At 39.8% G+C, this 18,467-nt stretch overlaps 1 protein-coding gene and 1 non-coding gene across 6 annotated transcripts in view; both read left to right on the top strand.

The window, feature by feature from the left end:
- Window positions 1-13,738, top strand: part of LRRK2 (leucine rich repeat kinase 2) — an 80,869-nt gene extending 67,131 nt beyond the window's left edge. For 4 of the 5 annotated variants that reach the window (XM_088676688.1, XM_088676690.1, XM_088676691.1 and 1 more), the window contains 11 exons: window positions 842-1,012; window positions 1,934-2,034; window positions 2,293-2,487; window positions 3,833-4,026; window positions 4,459-4,528; window positions 5,375-5,559; window positions 7,021-7,173; window positions 7,792-8,000; window positions 8,361-8,387; window positions 8,995-9,069; window positions 10,674-13,738. In XM_088676688.1, the coding sequence (XP_088532814.1) occupies window positions 842-1,012; window positions 1,934-2,034; window positions 2,293-2,487; window positions 3,833-4,026; window positions 4,459-4,528; window positions 5,375-5,559; window positions 7,021-7,173; window positions 7,792-8,000; window positions 8,361-8,387; window positions 8,995-9,069; window positions 10,674-10,795 (1,502 nt within the window). In that variant the 3' untranslated portion in view covers window positions 10,796-13,738. The remainder of the gene's footprint in view (window positions 1-841; window positions 1,013-1,933; window positions 2,035-2,292; window positions 2,488-3,832; window positions 4,027-4,458; window positions 4,529-5,374; window positions 5,560-7,020; window positions 7,174-7,791; window positions 8,001-8,360; window positions 8,388-8,994; window positions 9,070-10,673) is intronic. The other variant, XM_035126473.3, reaches the window with a different exon arrangement.
- A 3,941-nt stretch (window positions 13,739-17,679) lies between these two features.
- LOC148684535 (small nucleolar RNA U3) lies at window positions 17,680-17,897 on the top strand. The gene has a single exon (XR_015945956.1). It is a non-coding gene; the product is annotated as a small nucleolar RNA U3 (small nucleolar RNA).
- The last annotated feature ends 570 nt before the right edge of the window (window positions 17,898-18,467 follow it).

Raw genomic sequence — 18,467 nt, 5'->3', positions numbered from 1 at the left:
ACAGGGTTACCTCCTGCTTCCTAGAACTCTGTCAGGGTCCTGCAGGTAGTGATGGCAATTTTTCATCTTCATAATCCTTTCCTTGAACATACACGATTGCTTCTTTTCCTATGTCAGAATATGTTTCTGTATCCTATGTCAGGATACAGAGATACAGAATAAGATGTTTCAACATGCGTTATTTTAATAAGATTGCTTGGAGTACAATCCTAGTCATGTCTACTCATAAATAAGTTCCATTGGGTTAAGTGGTGCTTACTCTCGGGTAAGTAGTGGTGGGGTTGCAGCTTAAAACAGGCACAGAATCTTTATTGAATTTGAAAAAAGATATGCTTTGCATGCAGAAGGTCCCATGTTTAATCCCATGCATATCCTGATTTGGCTGGGGGAATCCCCTGACTTGAGAGCCATTCAGTGTAAACACTACTGAGCTAGATAGACTAATGGTCTGACTTGGTATAAGATTTCCATATTGCATTAGTATGGGACAGCCTCTCGTGGCCAAAGGTTTCAATTTACCTTTTTGGGGTTGTTGCTTGTTGACTCCATAGCCAGCTGGGTATGAGAGCCTGTGTATAAAGTCTTTCAGTGACTTTCTTATTCTCCTTTGTATATTATGCTTCTGTGGAAAGAGAGATGGACTGAGTGTAAGAGATGGTTTTTCTTATTAACGTTCATGATTGCTTTCTGAAAGCTCTTGGCTCATTTTAGGCCCAAAATAGTTGGTGTTCGTGTGAAGTTTCTTATGCCGCTTAACATGAGATTTCTAAATTAAAACAACAAATACAGCAACTGCATGGTAAGAAGCATAACAATTAATGACTTGGATATTATTTTTTAGGCTTCAGAGCGCCAGAAGTTGCAAGAGGAAATGTTATTTACAATCAGCAAGCTGATGTTTATTCATTTGGCTTGCTCCTGTATGACATTTTAACAGCTGGTGGGAGAATATCAGAAGGCATGAAATTTCCTAATGAATTTGATGACTTAGCTATCCATGGAAAATTGCCAGGTATGTTTACTTTTCCTAGTGTTCAGTACTGTACAGTGGTTGTTGCATGAGCAGTAGACAGTACTGAAAGCCAAAAAGGCAGAAGGGGAAAGGTTTGGAATAAAGATATCAAGTGGCCTGGAAACTGGAGGCACTGCAAATATTCAGTGCACAGTGTTCTATTAAAACCAACAGAAATTCAGGGCAGCTAATATTATCTGGCTCAACCCCTGCCGTGTAGGTTTACAGAATACACAGTGCCTCCTTAGTTATGTTGATATAATCAGGTTGTTCACTGGTAGTTTATTTTTCATTATTTAATGTCCTCCTCATATAAGATGGTATGTAGGACATTATGTGTATTATGTGTGCACACAATTCTGCATGGGTGTGGGTGGTCCATTTTAACATTAAAGCAAAGTTAAGGAAATACTTGTGTTAGCAACAAATATTTACACTGAAGAGAACAAGGTTACATAACACTGTTAAATAACAGTGTACCATCCACTGCTTGGAGTTCATGAGTCAGGGCCAATATTTTAAAATTTGTAATTTGGTTTAATTCTCTGTGTCTTGATGCTGAGAGTAAATTTTGGGCTCTTCTGTGAAAGAACCAAGACTTAGCAAAAAGAAACACAACCTCGTCTTATACACAGAAAAATATGGTACATGGGAGAGATGGACATTCTTTTCAAACCCATTTTGACTGAAGGAATTCTTGCAGTAAGCAAGAATTTAAAAGCAATTGATTTTACTATTAAAAAGGTAAAGGACCCTTGGACGGCTTTTCAGGCCGAGAGAGCTGGTGTTTGTCCACAGAAAGCTTTCCGGGTCATGTGGCCAGCATGACTAAACCACTTCTAGTGCTCAGAGGACTGTATACTGAACACTGGTCTATGTAGTTCTTTTTCTTCATCTGAAACTCAAAAACTTAAATTCTAGATCCTGTCAAAGAATATAGCTGCACCCCCTGGCCAGAAGTTGAAGATTTAATTAAGAAGTGTTTGAAAGAAAATCCTCAGGAAAGACCTACATCTGCTCAGGTAGGCATTTGCTGTGGATTATGTGTTTATAAGTTTCCATCTGTCTCTCAATTACATTATTAATGGAAAAGACCATCTGATCTGCTGCATAAATGAATGTGTCATTAAATGCCTTTCTAAACAATATATGCAGTATTGGCAGTGCATTTTATTACTATACGATTAATTTTTACATTCTGTGGTGTAAGGAACTTAATGTATAAAGGAATTCAGAAGGAGCCATTACTCACTGTTGCTACTAATGTGGTATTTCTGCAGGTTTATGATATTTTGAATTCTGCAGAACTTGTCTGCTTGATGAGATACATCTCAGTACCCTCTCCTTTTGGAGCAGATTGCATGGTTGCTACAAATCCAAGTTGTAAGAAGACAGGAATCTGGATAGGTAGTGGAAACTTAGAAGCAGCACAGATCTCATTTATTGATTTAAATACAGATGGACACAGGTGTCAGGTAGGTGTAAAAGCTGGTGCTTAATACAAATGCTTCAGTCCTGGTAGATGCAGTACTTATATAATAAACTTCATGCTTTAATTAGTAGAATCCCAAAGGGCAATTAATTCAGCCTGTATATATACCTGCATGCCATAGAAAGGTTTGTTTTGTTTTGCATTTTGTAATAGAGATTTCTTTTACATCTCAGATCTATCAGTCTCATAATAGCATTCAATTACATACTCAATTGGTAGAGGAACAATAATTGTTACCATAGCTGTTACAGTTTTCAATGTTAGCCTAGCAACAGTGAGTCCTATCTTTTAAACCTCTTTATGTGTAAATAAGTGCTATAATCTTACAGGTAAATAAAACATTAAATAAAAATGTATGGAAGGAACCCTGACTTTAGAAAAAAGAATAATAAAATGCAACATTAAGAGGCTTCAGCCTTTGGGGTGTGTTTTTTAATTGTTGAGGAGAGAAAAAGGGCAGCCCAAATGAGATGATAGGAGGCAGGCCCCATATGGCTTTTCGCTGGAATGAGGTCAGGGCCCTGAACAGGAACAAGGGTTTTGGTTCAAAATAAAAGGAGGAGTGTTTCAGGACCACGGTCAGCAGTCATGCAGGAGAGCCTAGTACTATATTCAGGTGGTAGCCTTTTCACGCTGCTGGGACTTGGCTAGCGGAAGCTGTGCAGGGCTCTCTTGCTCCTCAGAGGAGACCCTTCCATCAGATGTCAAGGAAATAAGCAGTTATCCTATTTTTAAGAGACATCTGAAGGCAGCCCTGTTTATGGAAGTTTTTAATATTTAATGCTGTATTGTTTTAATACTCGATTGGGAGCCCCCCTTAGTGGCTGGAGAGACTCAGCCAGATGGGTGGGGTACAAATTATTATTATTATTATTATTATTATTATTATTATTATTATTATACCTCTGAAGGCTGTATGTAGAATCTGGTGCTTTGTAGGCTTACTCAGGATGGTCCCAGTGAGTGGATTCATTTCCCCCTTGGACACTCAGGAATCCAGGTTCATTACTACTATGAGTAGAGGAAGGGCAGCAGGGAACTGGTAACTTAATCTTTGCTCCTTAGTGTACTGCTGCTTACAAAAATGTAATGTTCAGAGAAAGGGAAAGTGCACCCGACCAGTTGTCCTTAGAGAAAACGAAGCATTTACATGTTCCATAGCCCCATGGTAGCTACTAATTTTGGAAAGATAAAGTAGTCAGTCGGATGGATCTTTTTCTAGAAGTTTCAGTTCAAGGGAATTGGTATAATAAAAAGATCATAATAGTATTAACATGTGTTTATGGAATTGTGTCCAGAGGTTTACTATATATATTGTTCCCCATCAGGAAATTGCAGATAACAGAGTATTGTATATGGCCTTGGTAACACTTTCTGCAGAGGAGGAGAACTGGATAGTAGCAGGAACTCATTCTGGTTGTTTGTGGGTCTTTCACGCAGAAGAGGAGAAGCCCAGGCACCAACTTCAGAAGATGTCGGATTCTGTCACATGTCTTTACTGCTACTCTCATGCAAAGCAAAAGTACAGTATGGTTGTATCTAAGTATAGATGAAATTTCATAATTGATTTATAGTTTTAGGACAGTCTGTTAGGAAAAAAAAATCCACCCGGAAATAATTTTACATACCTGTGCAACTCATACCTACATATTCAAATGGCTTAAATGGGTGTTGTGAGAATTATTATCGCCTTTGTGCAGGTGTCTAATTGCAATATTACTTGAAGGGTAGACTTTTAAAAAATGAAGTTGAATGCATTTTGATTTGTGCTTCCAATCATAATACTGCACACGTATATTGGTGCATCTCACTAAAAATTATGCATGTGTAATGGTTCATTTAGTATGCAGTGAACAGTTATTTCTATAAGAATCATGCAGTGGTTTAGTAAGATATATATATATGATCAGTTTATTTCAATGATATTCTTGCAAAATTCCCTGTTTCATTTCAGCAAACAGAACTATTTTTGTGCTGGTACAGCTGATGGACAGCTAGCGGTTTTTAAAGACACAGCAATAAAGGTACATCTGCAGCACTATCTTCCAATAATTCTGCAGCAATGAAACACATACATAGTTTTTGATGCACTTCCCCCTTTTCATTTGTGCTGAAAGGTTAGAGGTCTTTCTAAAACTCTCTGACAGTAGATGTTATTGAAATATCACTGAACAGGGAAGCTACATAAAGGCCCCTTTCACACATTATGGTAAGCCATAGCCTAAAACAAATTATGGGTTACCACAAATGAGCAGTGGGCTGGTGCACCATGATCAAATCATGGCCAACCTGCTCTTCTCTTTGCTTATAAATATAGTAAACTCTACAGGATTTATGATTCATTTTAATCAAAATCCATTTTATAAACAATGTTAAATTCATTTATAGCATTACAGAAGAATTGTGGATCATACACAATGAGTTTCATTCCTTCACTAGTCATGTTTCCCTCTTCAACAATTGTGTCTCCTCATATTTTCTCATTTTCCATAAGGCTTATGAATGCACCTTGGTTTATATTTAAGTTTTTTATGCTTAGATATTTTAGATTCTGCATATCATGTAAATGGTATCCCAGTATTTTTTAAAATGTAATTATTTTTAGGTTTCAAACAGATTTTATATATGTATGTAGTTTTAATTTTATCAGTGTTTAATTGTTTTTAATGATTGTTCCCCCTATATTTTTAGCAGTTCTTAATTTTATTTGTAAGCTGCTTTGAGTACTACCAGGGGGAAAGGGTATTTTATTATTGTTGTTAGTGTTGAATGACCATGCAACAACATTTAAAGTTATGTATATCAGCAGGTACTGGTGTTTTATTCATGCCTGGAGATTTTCTCACCAATGTTTTTTGCTATATTTCCAGTGCAAAGATGCTGCACCTTTGAAGATTTTACAACTTGGAAACCGCAGCACCCCACTTATGTGCTTAAGAGAATCTGTTTATTCATGTGAAAAAAATACAATCTGGGGAGGCTGTGGAACAAAGATTATATCATTTTCTAATGACTTCTGCATCCAAAAAATCATTGAGACAAAAACAAGCCAAATGTAAGTTCATTTGTTTTAATTTTAACTACATGCCTTTGTCTCTTCTGGTTGTGTTCTTTAAAATACATCATTTATTCTTTAAGTATCTTGCTTTTCTTTTTGACTGGTACTTCTCTTTACAGTTACCTTATCTGCATCTTTTTGGTGGAATGAGGAGAATAAGATTCTCCTCGACCAATCATGAGAAACCTTATTTGGCCTTATCACTTGTAAAATATAAATTGTGTGATAAGGTTAACCAAACTGTTTACAGTTTCCAAACAAATGCTGAGTGTCTTACATTCATATGACTGAGGGTCAGGGAGTCCCAAGTACTTTCACGCTTGCATAAATACTACACACCTTTTTCAGGTGTATTTGTTTCCACTTATTTCTATCATGCTGATCCATGTGTATTTCTTATAAACGCCCTGGAATACATCTTGGTGTGAACTCCCACTGCTTTTTCCTTGTGATCTTTGGATGCTCAGAAGCTGATCTGAACAAATCCTTGGATGTCATGGAGTGACGTCATTTGGCAATAAACCAAGCCCTCATTGAGCATGTATAAATGTTTGCACATTATCTGCACCTATCTACATCAGAGGTGGTCATGTGATACCCTCCAGATGTTGTTGAACTCTTAACTCTCATTGGCCCCAGCCAGCATTTTCAGTGTGAAAGGATTATAGGAGTTGCATACCCTTCAACGTACAGATACTAGGCTGGGTATAGAACCATGGTTTCCAACATGGGGCACATGCCCCACAGGGGGGCAATTTGATTTTTAAGGGGGCAATTTGAGAATGAGTTATTAACAGTTAATGGCCTTTTAGGCTTCCCTCATGTGAATAGGAGTTCACTTTTTGAATAATAATAATACAGTAATTATATGTCACAGGGGGGCATCAGGATTTTAGAAATGCTTAGGTGTGGCATGGCCAATAAAAGGTTGGGAACCACTGGCATAGAACATCAAGTACACCACAACAGAGCAATGAAATTCAGAGCAAAGGCAGCTCAAAAAGCAGAGGAGGCTAAACAGCCATCAGCTTAACCATCAACTTTTGGGGGGGGGTTAATTTGGCACTAGAGTGATGACAATATTGATGCCAGACAGACTTGTAGGAGGAGGGCATTCCACATTTGAAGTGCCACCACAGAGAAGGCTTTTAGTTTGGACACAGATTAAATTCAAGCATGTAGCCACTGAGGATAACTGCGAATATTGGCCAGTACCCAGAGATTTCTGTGTAGGAGCAGAAAGTACTTACCTGTGTGAGCTGCTGCTGGGATCCTCTCCCACTGTGGCACACATTTTTTTGAAGGCAGGTAGGCCTTTGGATCTAGGTTATTGCGGGGATGGGAGGAGTCCACTGAGCTTTTCAGAGGTGTCTACTGTTAACTTCCCATCTTTGCAAACACATGTTATATGTTCTGTACCATCATACATCATACTGATTTTTCTTTTCTACCCCTCAGATTATGCCATAAGGCTCACAGTGATGCCAATATCATTTCAATAGCAGTAGACAAATCCATCTACCTGGCAAAGAAAAATAGCTATTTTGTGGAAATTTGGGATAAAAAGACAGAGAAGCTTTGTGAACTAATCGATTGCATGCATTTTCTAAAGTAAGTGTTTGATATTTTGTGTACAGCTGTCACAGAGAAATCAGGGATATCATGGGTGGTTAAGCTGATTTTTAAAATGCATTCCACAAGCAAAGCTTTAATAGAAATAAATAAATAAATAAATAAATAAATAAATAAAAAGGCTTCTAGATGACCTGTTTGTCCTGATTGCACAGAGGTTATACAGTGTGGTAGTTATTTGATACATTCCTATGCTTTTCCCCATCATTTTTTTACTGTAATATATTTGCCCATTTAAAGTGGATTTGTAGTGCAGTAGAGATTTTGCTATGTATTACAATGCACAAACTTTTCGTGTAGGTTTATTATGAAGGTACACTTTATTGCAGGAAGCACATATGTTGGCAACTACTCAAACTGGGCAGTTGTTCTGACAGGCAGGAAGTGACCAGAGATTGCTAGGTGTCTGCTTTTAGTATTATAAAAGATAGTGCAAAGAGAGAATAGGAAGTTGGTGTAGCTTAAAGCATTTCTTTCTGTCCTTCAGTTAAACAAATGGCCACTTAATGAGATGTTTATGTGAAAATATACGGGGAAACAAAAGGAAAGGCATGATCCATTGCAACTTTAACATACAATGGTATCATATTGTTTTAGAGAGGAGGTGCCAAACCTGAATAAAGAATCAAAACAAGAAGTTGCTATTTTGGGAAGAGTGAAGAGCATCTGCCTGCAGAAGAATACAGCCCTTTGGATTGGCACAGGGGGAGGACATATCTTACTGCTTGACCTCTCAACTCGTCGGCCCATAAGAATAATAAGGGATTTCTGTGATTCTGTTAGATTCATGATGACAGCCCAATTCGGTAAGTGAAGGCTTCACAGGAAATCATCATGGTCCCAGGAATGAAATGTATTTATGTATGGCTTATCCTGTGCGCCCTTCAAGGAACTGAGCACACATGTTTACCATTTTCATTTGTACTTTACACACATATGTGTGTAGTTTTTAACATCTGATCCATGACCATATTGAACCATTTCAAAAATATCGAAGCAAATCTACCCTCAGATATACCTTTTCCACTAACCTCTATTATTAAAATTAATATGTGTTAGTTGAGCAAGACCACGTTGCTTGTGGGAAACACATCTGTAGTATTCAGTTCCCAAGTTAGATATTAATAAAAACCTTTTTCATTGCTCTACCCACATGATTCCTACAGTGTCATCCTATACATGTCTCTTCGAAAGTAAGTATTGTTTTCAGTGGAACTTACTCCCGGGTAAGTGTTTAGATTCAAAACGAAAAATCTGAACATTAACTGCAGTTGGTAAGGCTTACTATGGCTTGCTGCATGAGCTGAAAGTCGAGCTCCAAAGTCTCCTCCTCTTGATTGTAAAAATTTGAGTATGGAATTTAGAGCAATAGTACTAATTGTCATAATTCTATAATATGTGCTGTAGTTTATTTTTGCCCTCTGCACTTTCCTGATTGTTTATTTTCTTGACAACCTTCCTCAAGTGCAGCCTTAAATTATAATACATCATCAAAGTACAGGGTCTGAATATAAAGAAGCCTCAGTTAGCTTCTACTTACACAAAGAAACTTTCCTGCTTTCCTCCAAAAACCCTGCCAAAGGTTTGGGGGTAGCATTAGAGACTACAGTCAAAGGGATAGGACAATCCCTGCCTGCTGCTGCTGCCGCCAATGCATGCATTGAGGTACTTTCCATTTGCACACAGAGGGTGGGGCTGGATCCAAGCCGATGTACTTTTAATACTGAAACTGTTTCGTTCCAAATTAAAGTTTAACTTTGAATACTGGATTATATCTTTCTTTTGTTTGTTTGATAAAAGGGAGCCTGAAGAATGTAGTTCTGGTGTTGGGCTACTGTCATAAAGGTGAAAGCAAAGACAGCAAATACTCCACAGGTAAGGATTAGTGCCTTCTGTATTAAACATTTTAAAGGGAATCTGTACAGCTTTTATGAGATCATGCCATGATAATATTTTCATCGCTGTTTATTCAGTCTTCTGTTCCTGCTGACTCTTGGCAGGTTTATGTTACACAGCGTCAATCGTACACAACAGAATGCTATAATACACAATAGAAAGCCCCACATAGTCTTTCCGGGGACCATTTCCGTCTACCCCAAGTTTAAATGTGCCACATAGCATGCTGATTAACTAGGAGTGCAGTCCTTTGCAGACTTACCCAGAAGTAAGTTCCATGGGACTTATTTCCAGATAAGTGTGTAGGATTGCAGTTTATTGCTTAACTTGCTGACTAAAGCATTCTGACTGATGGCTATTGTTAGGTCCACCAGTCAAAGACCAAGGTCCAGTTCAGAGGTAATGGGAAACCTTGGTTTTCTGTTGTGAAGCACAATTGTTCAGGGCTCTTCATACATGTTTCCCTGCTCTTCGATGAATAAAAAAACGGGATCTAAAGCTCTCAATTCTGCTTTGAAACTTATCTCAGTTCTTGATTATGTCCAAATTCAGACTTTGTTTATAAACAAAGGAGACTGTGGTTTTCCATTATGTTTGAATAAAGAACCACCTACAGTATAAAGCTCCCGTCAGGCTGTAGGTCCGTCCAGCCCACAACTTGGCAAATTCCTTCACAAAATGACCGGCTATGCACCTCTTGGACTAGTGCAGATCAGAACTTGGCTTGCCCTTGTCTGAATATTGTGATGCAGTTCATGTAAGCATGCAAAATGCACATTTAAATAATTGCTTTGAGAAGATTTTAATTTAAATGTTCATAAATTAATGCGAAAATCAAATGGAATTGTGGGTAAAAGCACGCAAAAGTGATACAGGCCAGAAATGCAGATTTGCCCATTGCTGCTCCCAGGCCTCAGGAGGCAGAGGTCTTTCCTACCTTCTGCATGCAACCACGTAAAAGGCTGGATCTTCTTGGTTAAAAGACAGGACTTTTCTCATGTGAGGCAACCATGAGAACTATTTCACTTACAGATAACATAGAACTCTGAGATCAGGAATCACACTCACGTGTGGGTCTTGTATATGCAAGGTTTTCCTTTCTTAAGCAGACTGATGAAAAATAAGCTTGGAGATAAATTTTGCCCACATGAATCTGCTGTCATTATGGCTGGCTTGTCCCTTTCTCACACTTGGGCTACATATACACCATATATTTGAAGCTCATGAATTCTCCCAAAGAATCCTGGGAACTGTGGTTTGCCTATCTACATTTCCCAGCACCCTTTGCAAACTACTGTATCCAGGAATGTTTACAAGACTGAGGCTGTGTACACACCGTACATTTAAAGCACATATTGCTAGCCATTAGCAGAGCAATCCTATGCCTGTTTACTCAGGAGTAAGTCTTACTGAGTTTGATGGCACTTTTCCCCCAGTTGTGTGCATAGGATTTCCGCCCAAGTGATGGTTTCCGCTCCTATTTTCTTTATAAAAAAAAAAAAGTTGCCCAACAGCTGAAAAAATGCTTGAGATATTTTTCTTATTTAATATCTTCAACCATATTTCCCTCAATTTGTTCACAGGAATACAGTCATGTCTGACTGTATGGGACATTAATCTGCCACATGAAGTACAAAACCTGAGAAAACATATTGAGCTGAGACAAGAGTTAGCAGAAAAAATGAAGAGCATTTCTTTGGATTAACTATGAAAACACTTATCTCACTATGCTCATATGGGAGGGTTGTGTGCTAGCTCCATTGAAATATGCAGTGTCAATATTTCTCAGAATGCATCAGCGTCAGTTTTGTTGAAAATACGGAGAATATTATTGACTGGGCAGTGCCTTAATTTTCCAGTGGTGAAAGGTAGGTAGGAAGCCCAGCTGTAACATGTAACCTGAACTCCTTTCATCTGGTTTTCAATGTCTTTTATACCACTCCATGTTTAGAGTAATTCCACTATCCCATGCTGTATTTATGTATGTATATTTAATCAAGTGATGTTTTTATACTTTGTAACTTTTTGAAGCATTATGATATAAATAAAGGCATGTTATAGAACAATGCATCTATTTAAATATAGGAAGTCAAACAGTCTGCCTTTGCTTTTGATTAAAAAAAACCCTACTCATCTAAATATACGGTTTTGTTATTCATTTGCATACCTGAATGCTGAGGTCCAGGTCCTGTTTGATTGCTGTTTCAGGCATTATGTTAAATATTCAGATATTAAGTACCTTGCAGTATAATCCTGCAATGGAACTTAGCTCTTTGCTTTTCCTATATATATAGGGTGGAATCCAAGTAAGTCGTACTCGAAGTACACTCATTCAAATTGATGGATGCTTCCACTGATTTCTGTGGGTCTGCTCTGACTATAACTTAGTCAGGATATAAGACGGTTGCTGATGACCCGAATGGGTTTGGTTAGAACCCTCTTCACACGACGGAGGCAGGAGAGGAAAAACTCCATGAATGGAGTGATGGCTCCTTACAGGATGAGTAAGTTGCCACTTGAATGTGTCCAGAATCTTAACTTTACAACTCTGTTCCACAAGGTCATGTCTACTTTAGGTTTGGCTTTGCAGAAAGACAAGTCTGCTGAGGCCTCAACTACTAGTGATATTTCTTTACTGACTGATAGCCGATCACAGGCCATTTATATTAAAGAGGGTGGCTAAGACTGAGCTGGATGTTCCTCTGCAGTTTAGAAAGGGCACCAATTTGGCAGATAATATTTATTTTCTGGAGACAGATTTCATGGCTTATATTAAGACTCTGTGGACTGTCCGGTTGCCATTCTTTTCTCTTGCAATTTATTGCCTCAGGAAGTTGATGCGCAACTGAAGAATATGATGAATAGGCATTTGGATTTTGCCTTGCATAAGGTACATGAGGCCACAGCATTGTCTATGTAGGCGGCTTGCCCAGCTGCCTTTTGTGCAAAGGCATGCATGGTTTGATTGGAGGACTTACTGCAAATCCACCGCAGGATATTGTAAGGCTGACCTTAAATAAATCACTAAAGGCACAAGCCTTTATGACTCATGCCACCTTGGGTGTGACTCAGTTTTCTGCCAGGGCAATGTCAGCTCAAGTCGTGGCACATGGTTTAAAAATTGGTAGGCAGATGCAGCATCAGAAGTCAATTTGGCCACTGTCCCATTTCTGAGGGGAGTCACTTGTTTGGGGATGGGTCCCTGAAGCATGTGCTTATTGCATCTAAAGATAAAAGTACATTTCCCATCCTTAATTCGAACGACACCTAGGAATAAACAGTTACATAAGAAAAGAAATAAAGAAAAACTTACGTAGCTACTAGATTCTAAGCTAGACAGGGTTCCCAGTGTTTTCCAAGCGCTGCTGGTTCAAAAAAAAAAGTCCCCCAAAAACCATAACCAATGGTGGGACAGCCAGCCAGGTGGGGGGTTGACTGCAAAAATGTATTCCTGCTTGGGTAGTGGAGGCAAAAAAGCCACTTGGGGTGACTGGGTGGAATGGGACAGAAGATAGTTTAATAAAAATGCTAGTTTTGAGGGCTGGCGATGAGGGGTTGTGGTCTTCTCTTTTGATGTCCTAGGATGGTGGGTTCTCATTTCTGACAAGACCAGTGCTTTAGGTTATTTAAGCTATTGAGCTGGTTATCATTAAGGAGTTTGTTTTTTATTATAGCGGCTATAGGTATGAGGAGAAGAAAGATTGTGAAGTAGAATGTTGAAGCTAATTGGCCAATAATAATGAATTGGTGTTCTACGGGTTGGAACACCAATTCATGTTAAAATGAAGGTGTCTGAGATTAAAAGTCAAAATAGTATCTGGAATAGTGGTGCTAGCAGTAGGTGCGTTGTTTTGATAGATGGGTTATTGGCATAATAAGTAGGATGAGGATTGGGACGCCATCCAGTTTTTGTTAGGGATTGAGCAAGAATGACATGGGTGCTGAAGACTAATTTACTATGGTGGATGATGAAGCCACTGGATTGGGTAATTTCTCACCACGTGACTGAGGCAGGAGCAAAGAATTGTGGGAGGCAGCCTGAATCTCGTCAGTTTTTTCCCTCCTGCCTTGATGGAGCAGTTTGTCACTCCATCCGTCCCCGTCCCCCCCCCCCCGGCATAAAACTTAATGCAAGTTCCCTGTCCAGCTTCATTCCATCTCCAATTCCAAAGCACCCAGAGAGTTGAGAGGCAGTTGAGGCTCACATGTCTCACCTACTAAACATGGGGGCCAGCAGAGCAGTGATTTCAAGGACTTTACTCAATCTTTGTGGTTCCCAAAAAAAGCCACAAGAAGAGGAGGCCAGTGTTGGATTTCAAATTCCCCAATTGCTGGATAGTTTACAAGAAGTTCAGGATGTTCCCCATTCGACTCATCAGCAACCTATTAAAGCGCCAATTCGGGTAAGACCAATTGTCCTTTCTCATATCTTATACTTTAAAACTGCCTTTCTCTTTAAATAAAATAATGTGCTACCATTTTCTGTTTTTTGTCTATTTGTAATGTTATGGCTACATACAGATTCTCTGCTTTAACACATTCTTGTTGATATACCACAAATTTTCTGTGTATATATGAATGTATAATTTGCAGACTGTACATGACCTTTATGTAATAAAAATAAACATTTTTTAAACTTTCACACAAATTTCATTTTATAAGTCTTTTGACAGATACCACACATAATTGTAAGTTGAGTGAAGTTTTCTATCAAAATCAAATTGTTCTTAGTAATTAATCAGTTATATTAATGAGATATTGTGTGTGTGTATATCACTTGAAATTCGTATAAATTTTTATTCATTACGTATGATGTATCTGAAATGAGGTGAATTGGAGCTATCAAATTATGATGCCAGTAATCCCCTCCCCCAAATAAGATCAGGACCTCCACAAAGCCACACATACAGCTGCTTCCTTTGGGGAACTCTGATGATGGAAGCACAGACAGGAAGCCTTGCTTCTCCCCTAAACTGCTCTCACCACAGATTCTTTTTACAGATTTATAAACTGCCTTACAGCTAGAAGCTGCTTGCATGGTGTACAGGAAGATGAAATACAAAAGATTAAACTCCAGTCAAGTAATGTGTACAAAATAAATATGTTAGGGTAAAGTGTGCCTGAAACACATAAATTAGTGAAAATAGCATACGCAAAATGGCCTACTGACTGTATTCTAATTATCTTGGCAAATACGTACAAGTTCCTTTGAAACTGCCAAGAGCTCCTATGAAAGGGCTTCAGGAATTTGGAAGGGACTACAGGGGTAGCCAATATGGTTCTCCAGATATAACCCCTCATTGGCCATGCTGGCTGGGCTAATGGGGGTTGGAGTCAGAATATCTGGAGGGCACTGTGTATATATTGGATACAGAGGGTCTTTGCTTTAATTCTCAACATCTCCCACTAAATTTTTTGTTGTAGGTCAAGCAATGATTACATCAAACATTTAAAGAAGTTGCTGGACAGTACAGTGGTACCTCGGTTTAAGTACACAATTGGTTCCGGAAGTCTGTACTTAACCTGAAGTGTACTTAACTGAAGTGAACTTTCCCATTGAAAGTAATGGAAAGTGGATTAATCTAACTACCCACAAGCAAGCTTCATATGGTCACACAGAGGTTCAGTACTTGAAAAAGAGCTTTAAAAAGTGCTCTCCTGGCCAGGACAAGTTCTGGAAAGTGACAAACCCATGTTCTGATTGGCATTTTTATTTTGTACTTGTTTATTGGACTTCCTAGAACGTTGATGCTCAAAATAATGGAACAGGAACAAAGGGACACTGGCAATAGTATTTTGCCAACTTGTGACAGAACAGTGATGAATCAGAAGCAGCTGTGCACTCATTGAGATTATCCCAAGAAGTAACAGCGCCAACCTTACAAGTTCTAGTTGAACTTTGTGGGGAAAATACCAGTTTTTCCTTTAGGCAAATTAGCTGTTTATTCAGCTATCACCATTGTGGATATCAGCATATCAAGGAAATAAGATAGAAAAACAAGGGGAAGTAGTAGATTATAAAAAGCCAAATGAAGATGGAAATATTAGTCTTGAGTGGCAACCATAAATGACCATTATGAAATTGACAGTGTTGTACCAAATTCTGATGTTCAACATTTACCGGTATGTCAAAGGTAAGGAAATTTCATTAAGGCATTTTGGGAGGGTGCTTCATTTTTCTTTTTCCACCCTTTAGATGTTGATGCTTACAAAGTATAAGGCAATCATGAGTCTTACCTGTTCTCACAAATGAGAGATTCTACTCGTGCCCGGTGTCATTGGGCTATGCCTTTTGCAGAGGAAAGAGAAAGCTGGAACAGACGCCTTTTGTGACATTACAAAACCCACAATTTACGGGTGCAAGAGAGCCCACAAGCAGGCCCAAGCCAGGAAAGACTGGCCTCCCTCAGGCTTGGGCCCAATCCCTTGCCCCAGAGGACCTCCATGGGCCCTGCAGCCTCCTGGGCAGAGGTGGAAGGGCAGCACCAGGGGAGAGGGCAGGACATGCCTCTGGCATCATCCTGACACCCCAGGGACACACGCTGCATTAGTTGCATTAGTTGCTTTGGGAACCTATTGGAGGGTGGGGGTGGAAGTGGGCAGAGGGTCTTTTGTTTTCCCCAGAACTAACCTCCGGCTCCGGTAAAACCTTGAACAGCTGTTGCAGAAATGTAACAAGAAAAGGACATGGGGACAGGTTAGTTCCGGGGTCAGCAAACTTTTTCAGCAGGGGGCCGGTCCACTGTCCCTCAGACCTTGTGGGGGGCCAGACTATATTTTTTTAAAAAAATATGAACAAATTCCTATGCCCACAAATAACCCAAAGATGCATTTTAAATAAAAGGACACATTATGCTCATGTAAAAACATGCTGATTCCTGGACCATCTGTGGCCTGGATTTAAAAGGCGATTGGGCCACATCTGGCCCCCGGGCCTTAGTTTGGGGATGCCTGGCCTAGGGCTTGCCGATCAGAAGGTTGGTGGTTCGAATCCCACGACGGGGTGAGCTCCCGTTGCTCGGTCCCAGCTCCTGCCCACCTAGCAGTTCGAAAGCACATCAAAGTGCAAGTAGATAAATACGTACGGTACCATTCCGGCGGGAAGGTAAATGGCGTTTCTGTGCGCTGCTCTGGTTTTGGCAGAAGCGGCTTAGTCATGCTGGCCACATGACCTAGAAAAACTGTCTGCGGACAAATGTCGGGTCCCTTGGCCAGTAAAGCGAGAGGAGCGCTGCAACCCCAGAGTTGTTTGTGACTGAACTTAACTGTCAGGGGAACCCGGCCAGATGGGCGGGGTATAAATAATAAATTATTATAAATTATTATTACCATTTTTACATTAGCTATGGTAGCAAAATGCACCCTTCATATGGAGGAGCTACCTATTTCTAAATGCATTGTGGTAAAATAAGTGGGCGGGGGGATCAATCCCTTCCATGCTTGCAAAGTTTGTGGATGTGAAAGGTTTTGAAACAGGATGTCTGATTAAGGCTGGGATCCTATGCAGGGGAAGAAAATCCCCTTAAACACACTTTAAGGTGCTACTGAAGGAATTTTTTTATTTCCCTTAAACACAGTTGGACTCAATTCTGAGGAAAATGTTTTCCATAGCTGCCAAGTTTTCACTTTTCTCGCGAGGAAGCCTATTCAGCATAAGGGAAAATCCCTGTAAAAAAGGGATAACTTGGCAGCTATGATGTTTTCACTCTCCATGATGTACCTTTTAGAAGGAAATCTTGTTACAGTATTTACTACTTGCTGTTAGTGACACAATGCATGCTTACTTGGTGGTAAGCTCACAGGTGTAGCGGGGGGGGGAGCTACTCCCCCTAAATCAATACATATCAATACAGATCTGAGGTTCTGCCCCGCCCTAACAGAAGCCTGCCCCCCCCCCAAATCCTGGCTACGCGCATGGGTAAGCTGCATAGGAAACAAATGGTCCTGCTCCTTTTGAAGGGTAGCTAGTTTGCTAAGCCTGTGAGAAACCCTTGCACGCTGCAATACTGTAATATGCATACTGAGGAGGATGCCTCTGTAATGATACTTACTCCTTGGCAAGTGTGTATAGGATAGAGAGCAGCTGTAGATAAATATCTATGTAAACACAAAAAGTGTAATTGATTCCTGATAGCATTTCCCCCTTGAGCTCTGGGAAATATGTGGACTTGCTTTCTCTTAGTCTAGGGCATCTGTACATTACTGTATATAAAAGCAACAATAGTAAATAACGTAAATTATGAAGTAGAATAATAAATCTTGCTTGGATCAAGGTTAAAGGAGAGACGAAAACGCGTGCCCTATTCTGAGGGGCGGTGACTATGCAAATAGGAGGCGTGGCCCCGCGTCCTGCTTCCGATGGGTTTTGCTGGGAATATAATTGAAACTCGGTTATTTCGCCCGGAATGGAGCCAGAGCGGCGGACGTGGGCGGGAATAGCAGCCTTGCTGCCTCCGGGTGCAACTTTGGGGGGAGAGTGTCGGGGACGTGGGCGGGGAGGGGGAAAGAACCGATCGGAGGCTGTTGCGCTACCGTGACTTGGAAAGCGGAGAGCCGCCGCCTGGCTTTTGAAGTGCGGAGTGCAAAGTTAAGACTATACTTTCAGGGATCATTTCTATAGTTTGCAACTAGAGAAGTGTACTCGAAAGTGATTGGACGCGCAAACCACGAGGAGGAGTCGAAGTGTTCTCTTCTGAGCGCGAAGCGAGCAGGCAGTGTTGCATTTTGCAGCTGCTGCCTGTTATTGATGACCGTTCCGCCTCCTTTTCATTAAGGAGGTTGGAGGGAGAGAACACGGACTGAGTGGCGCGCTCCCTTTTTAAAGAATGTATTAAAAATAGCCTTAAGATCTTTGTTTGTGTTTTTAAACCTGATATGTTCTAGTACAGGAGGATTTCTGTTTTTTCTATTTATGTTGTTTACTAGTGACTGACTCTTCTTGACTCCATTGACCAGAGCATGCCAGGCTCTGGTCTTGTTTCTGTTTATAGGTTATATTTATTATTCCTACATTCTGCCAGTGTTGGTCCATCAAATATAAATATACTGTAATACAGATTTCTGGGGGTGTAGGAGCTCAATGGCAGAGCAAGCATTCTGCTTTGCTTTGCAAAATGACCCAGGTTAATTCTTCCATTGTTTGCTGGATGGGTATTTGTATACACAGTATTGTCCTTTCTGAGTGAAGATTACTGGGATAGCACACAAAATAATCTCTTTAAAATTCTAATTATATTCACAAATAGCAGTACTGTACTGATACAATCTCAAGTTGCATATCCTTAGAAAACGTTTTGCACATAATTTTATCCCAGTTTCTCAACAGCTGTTAGCCTCTGTTACAAATACAGAGGACTTTGTTTAGGGGAGAGATATAT

This window comes from Zootoca vivipara, chromosome 9 (genome assembly GCF_965207765.1).
Source record: "Zootoca vivipara chromosome 9, rZooViv2.hap1.1, whole genome shotgun sequence".
Classification (NCBI taxonomy): Eukaryota; Metazoa; Chordata; class Lepidosauria; order Squamata; family Lacertidae; genus Zootoca; species Zootoca vivipara.
This window is presented reverse-complemented; position numbering and strand designations above follow the sequence as displayed.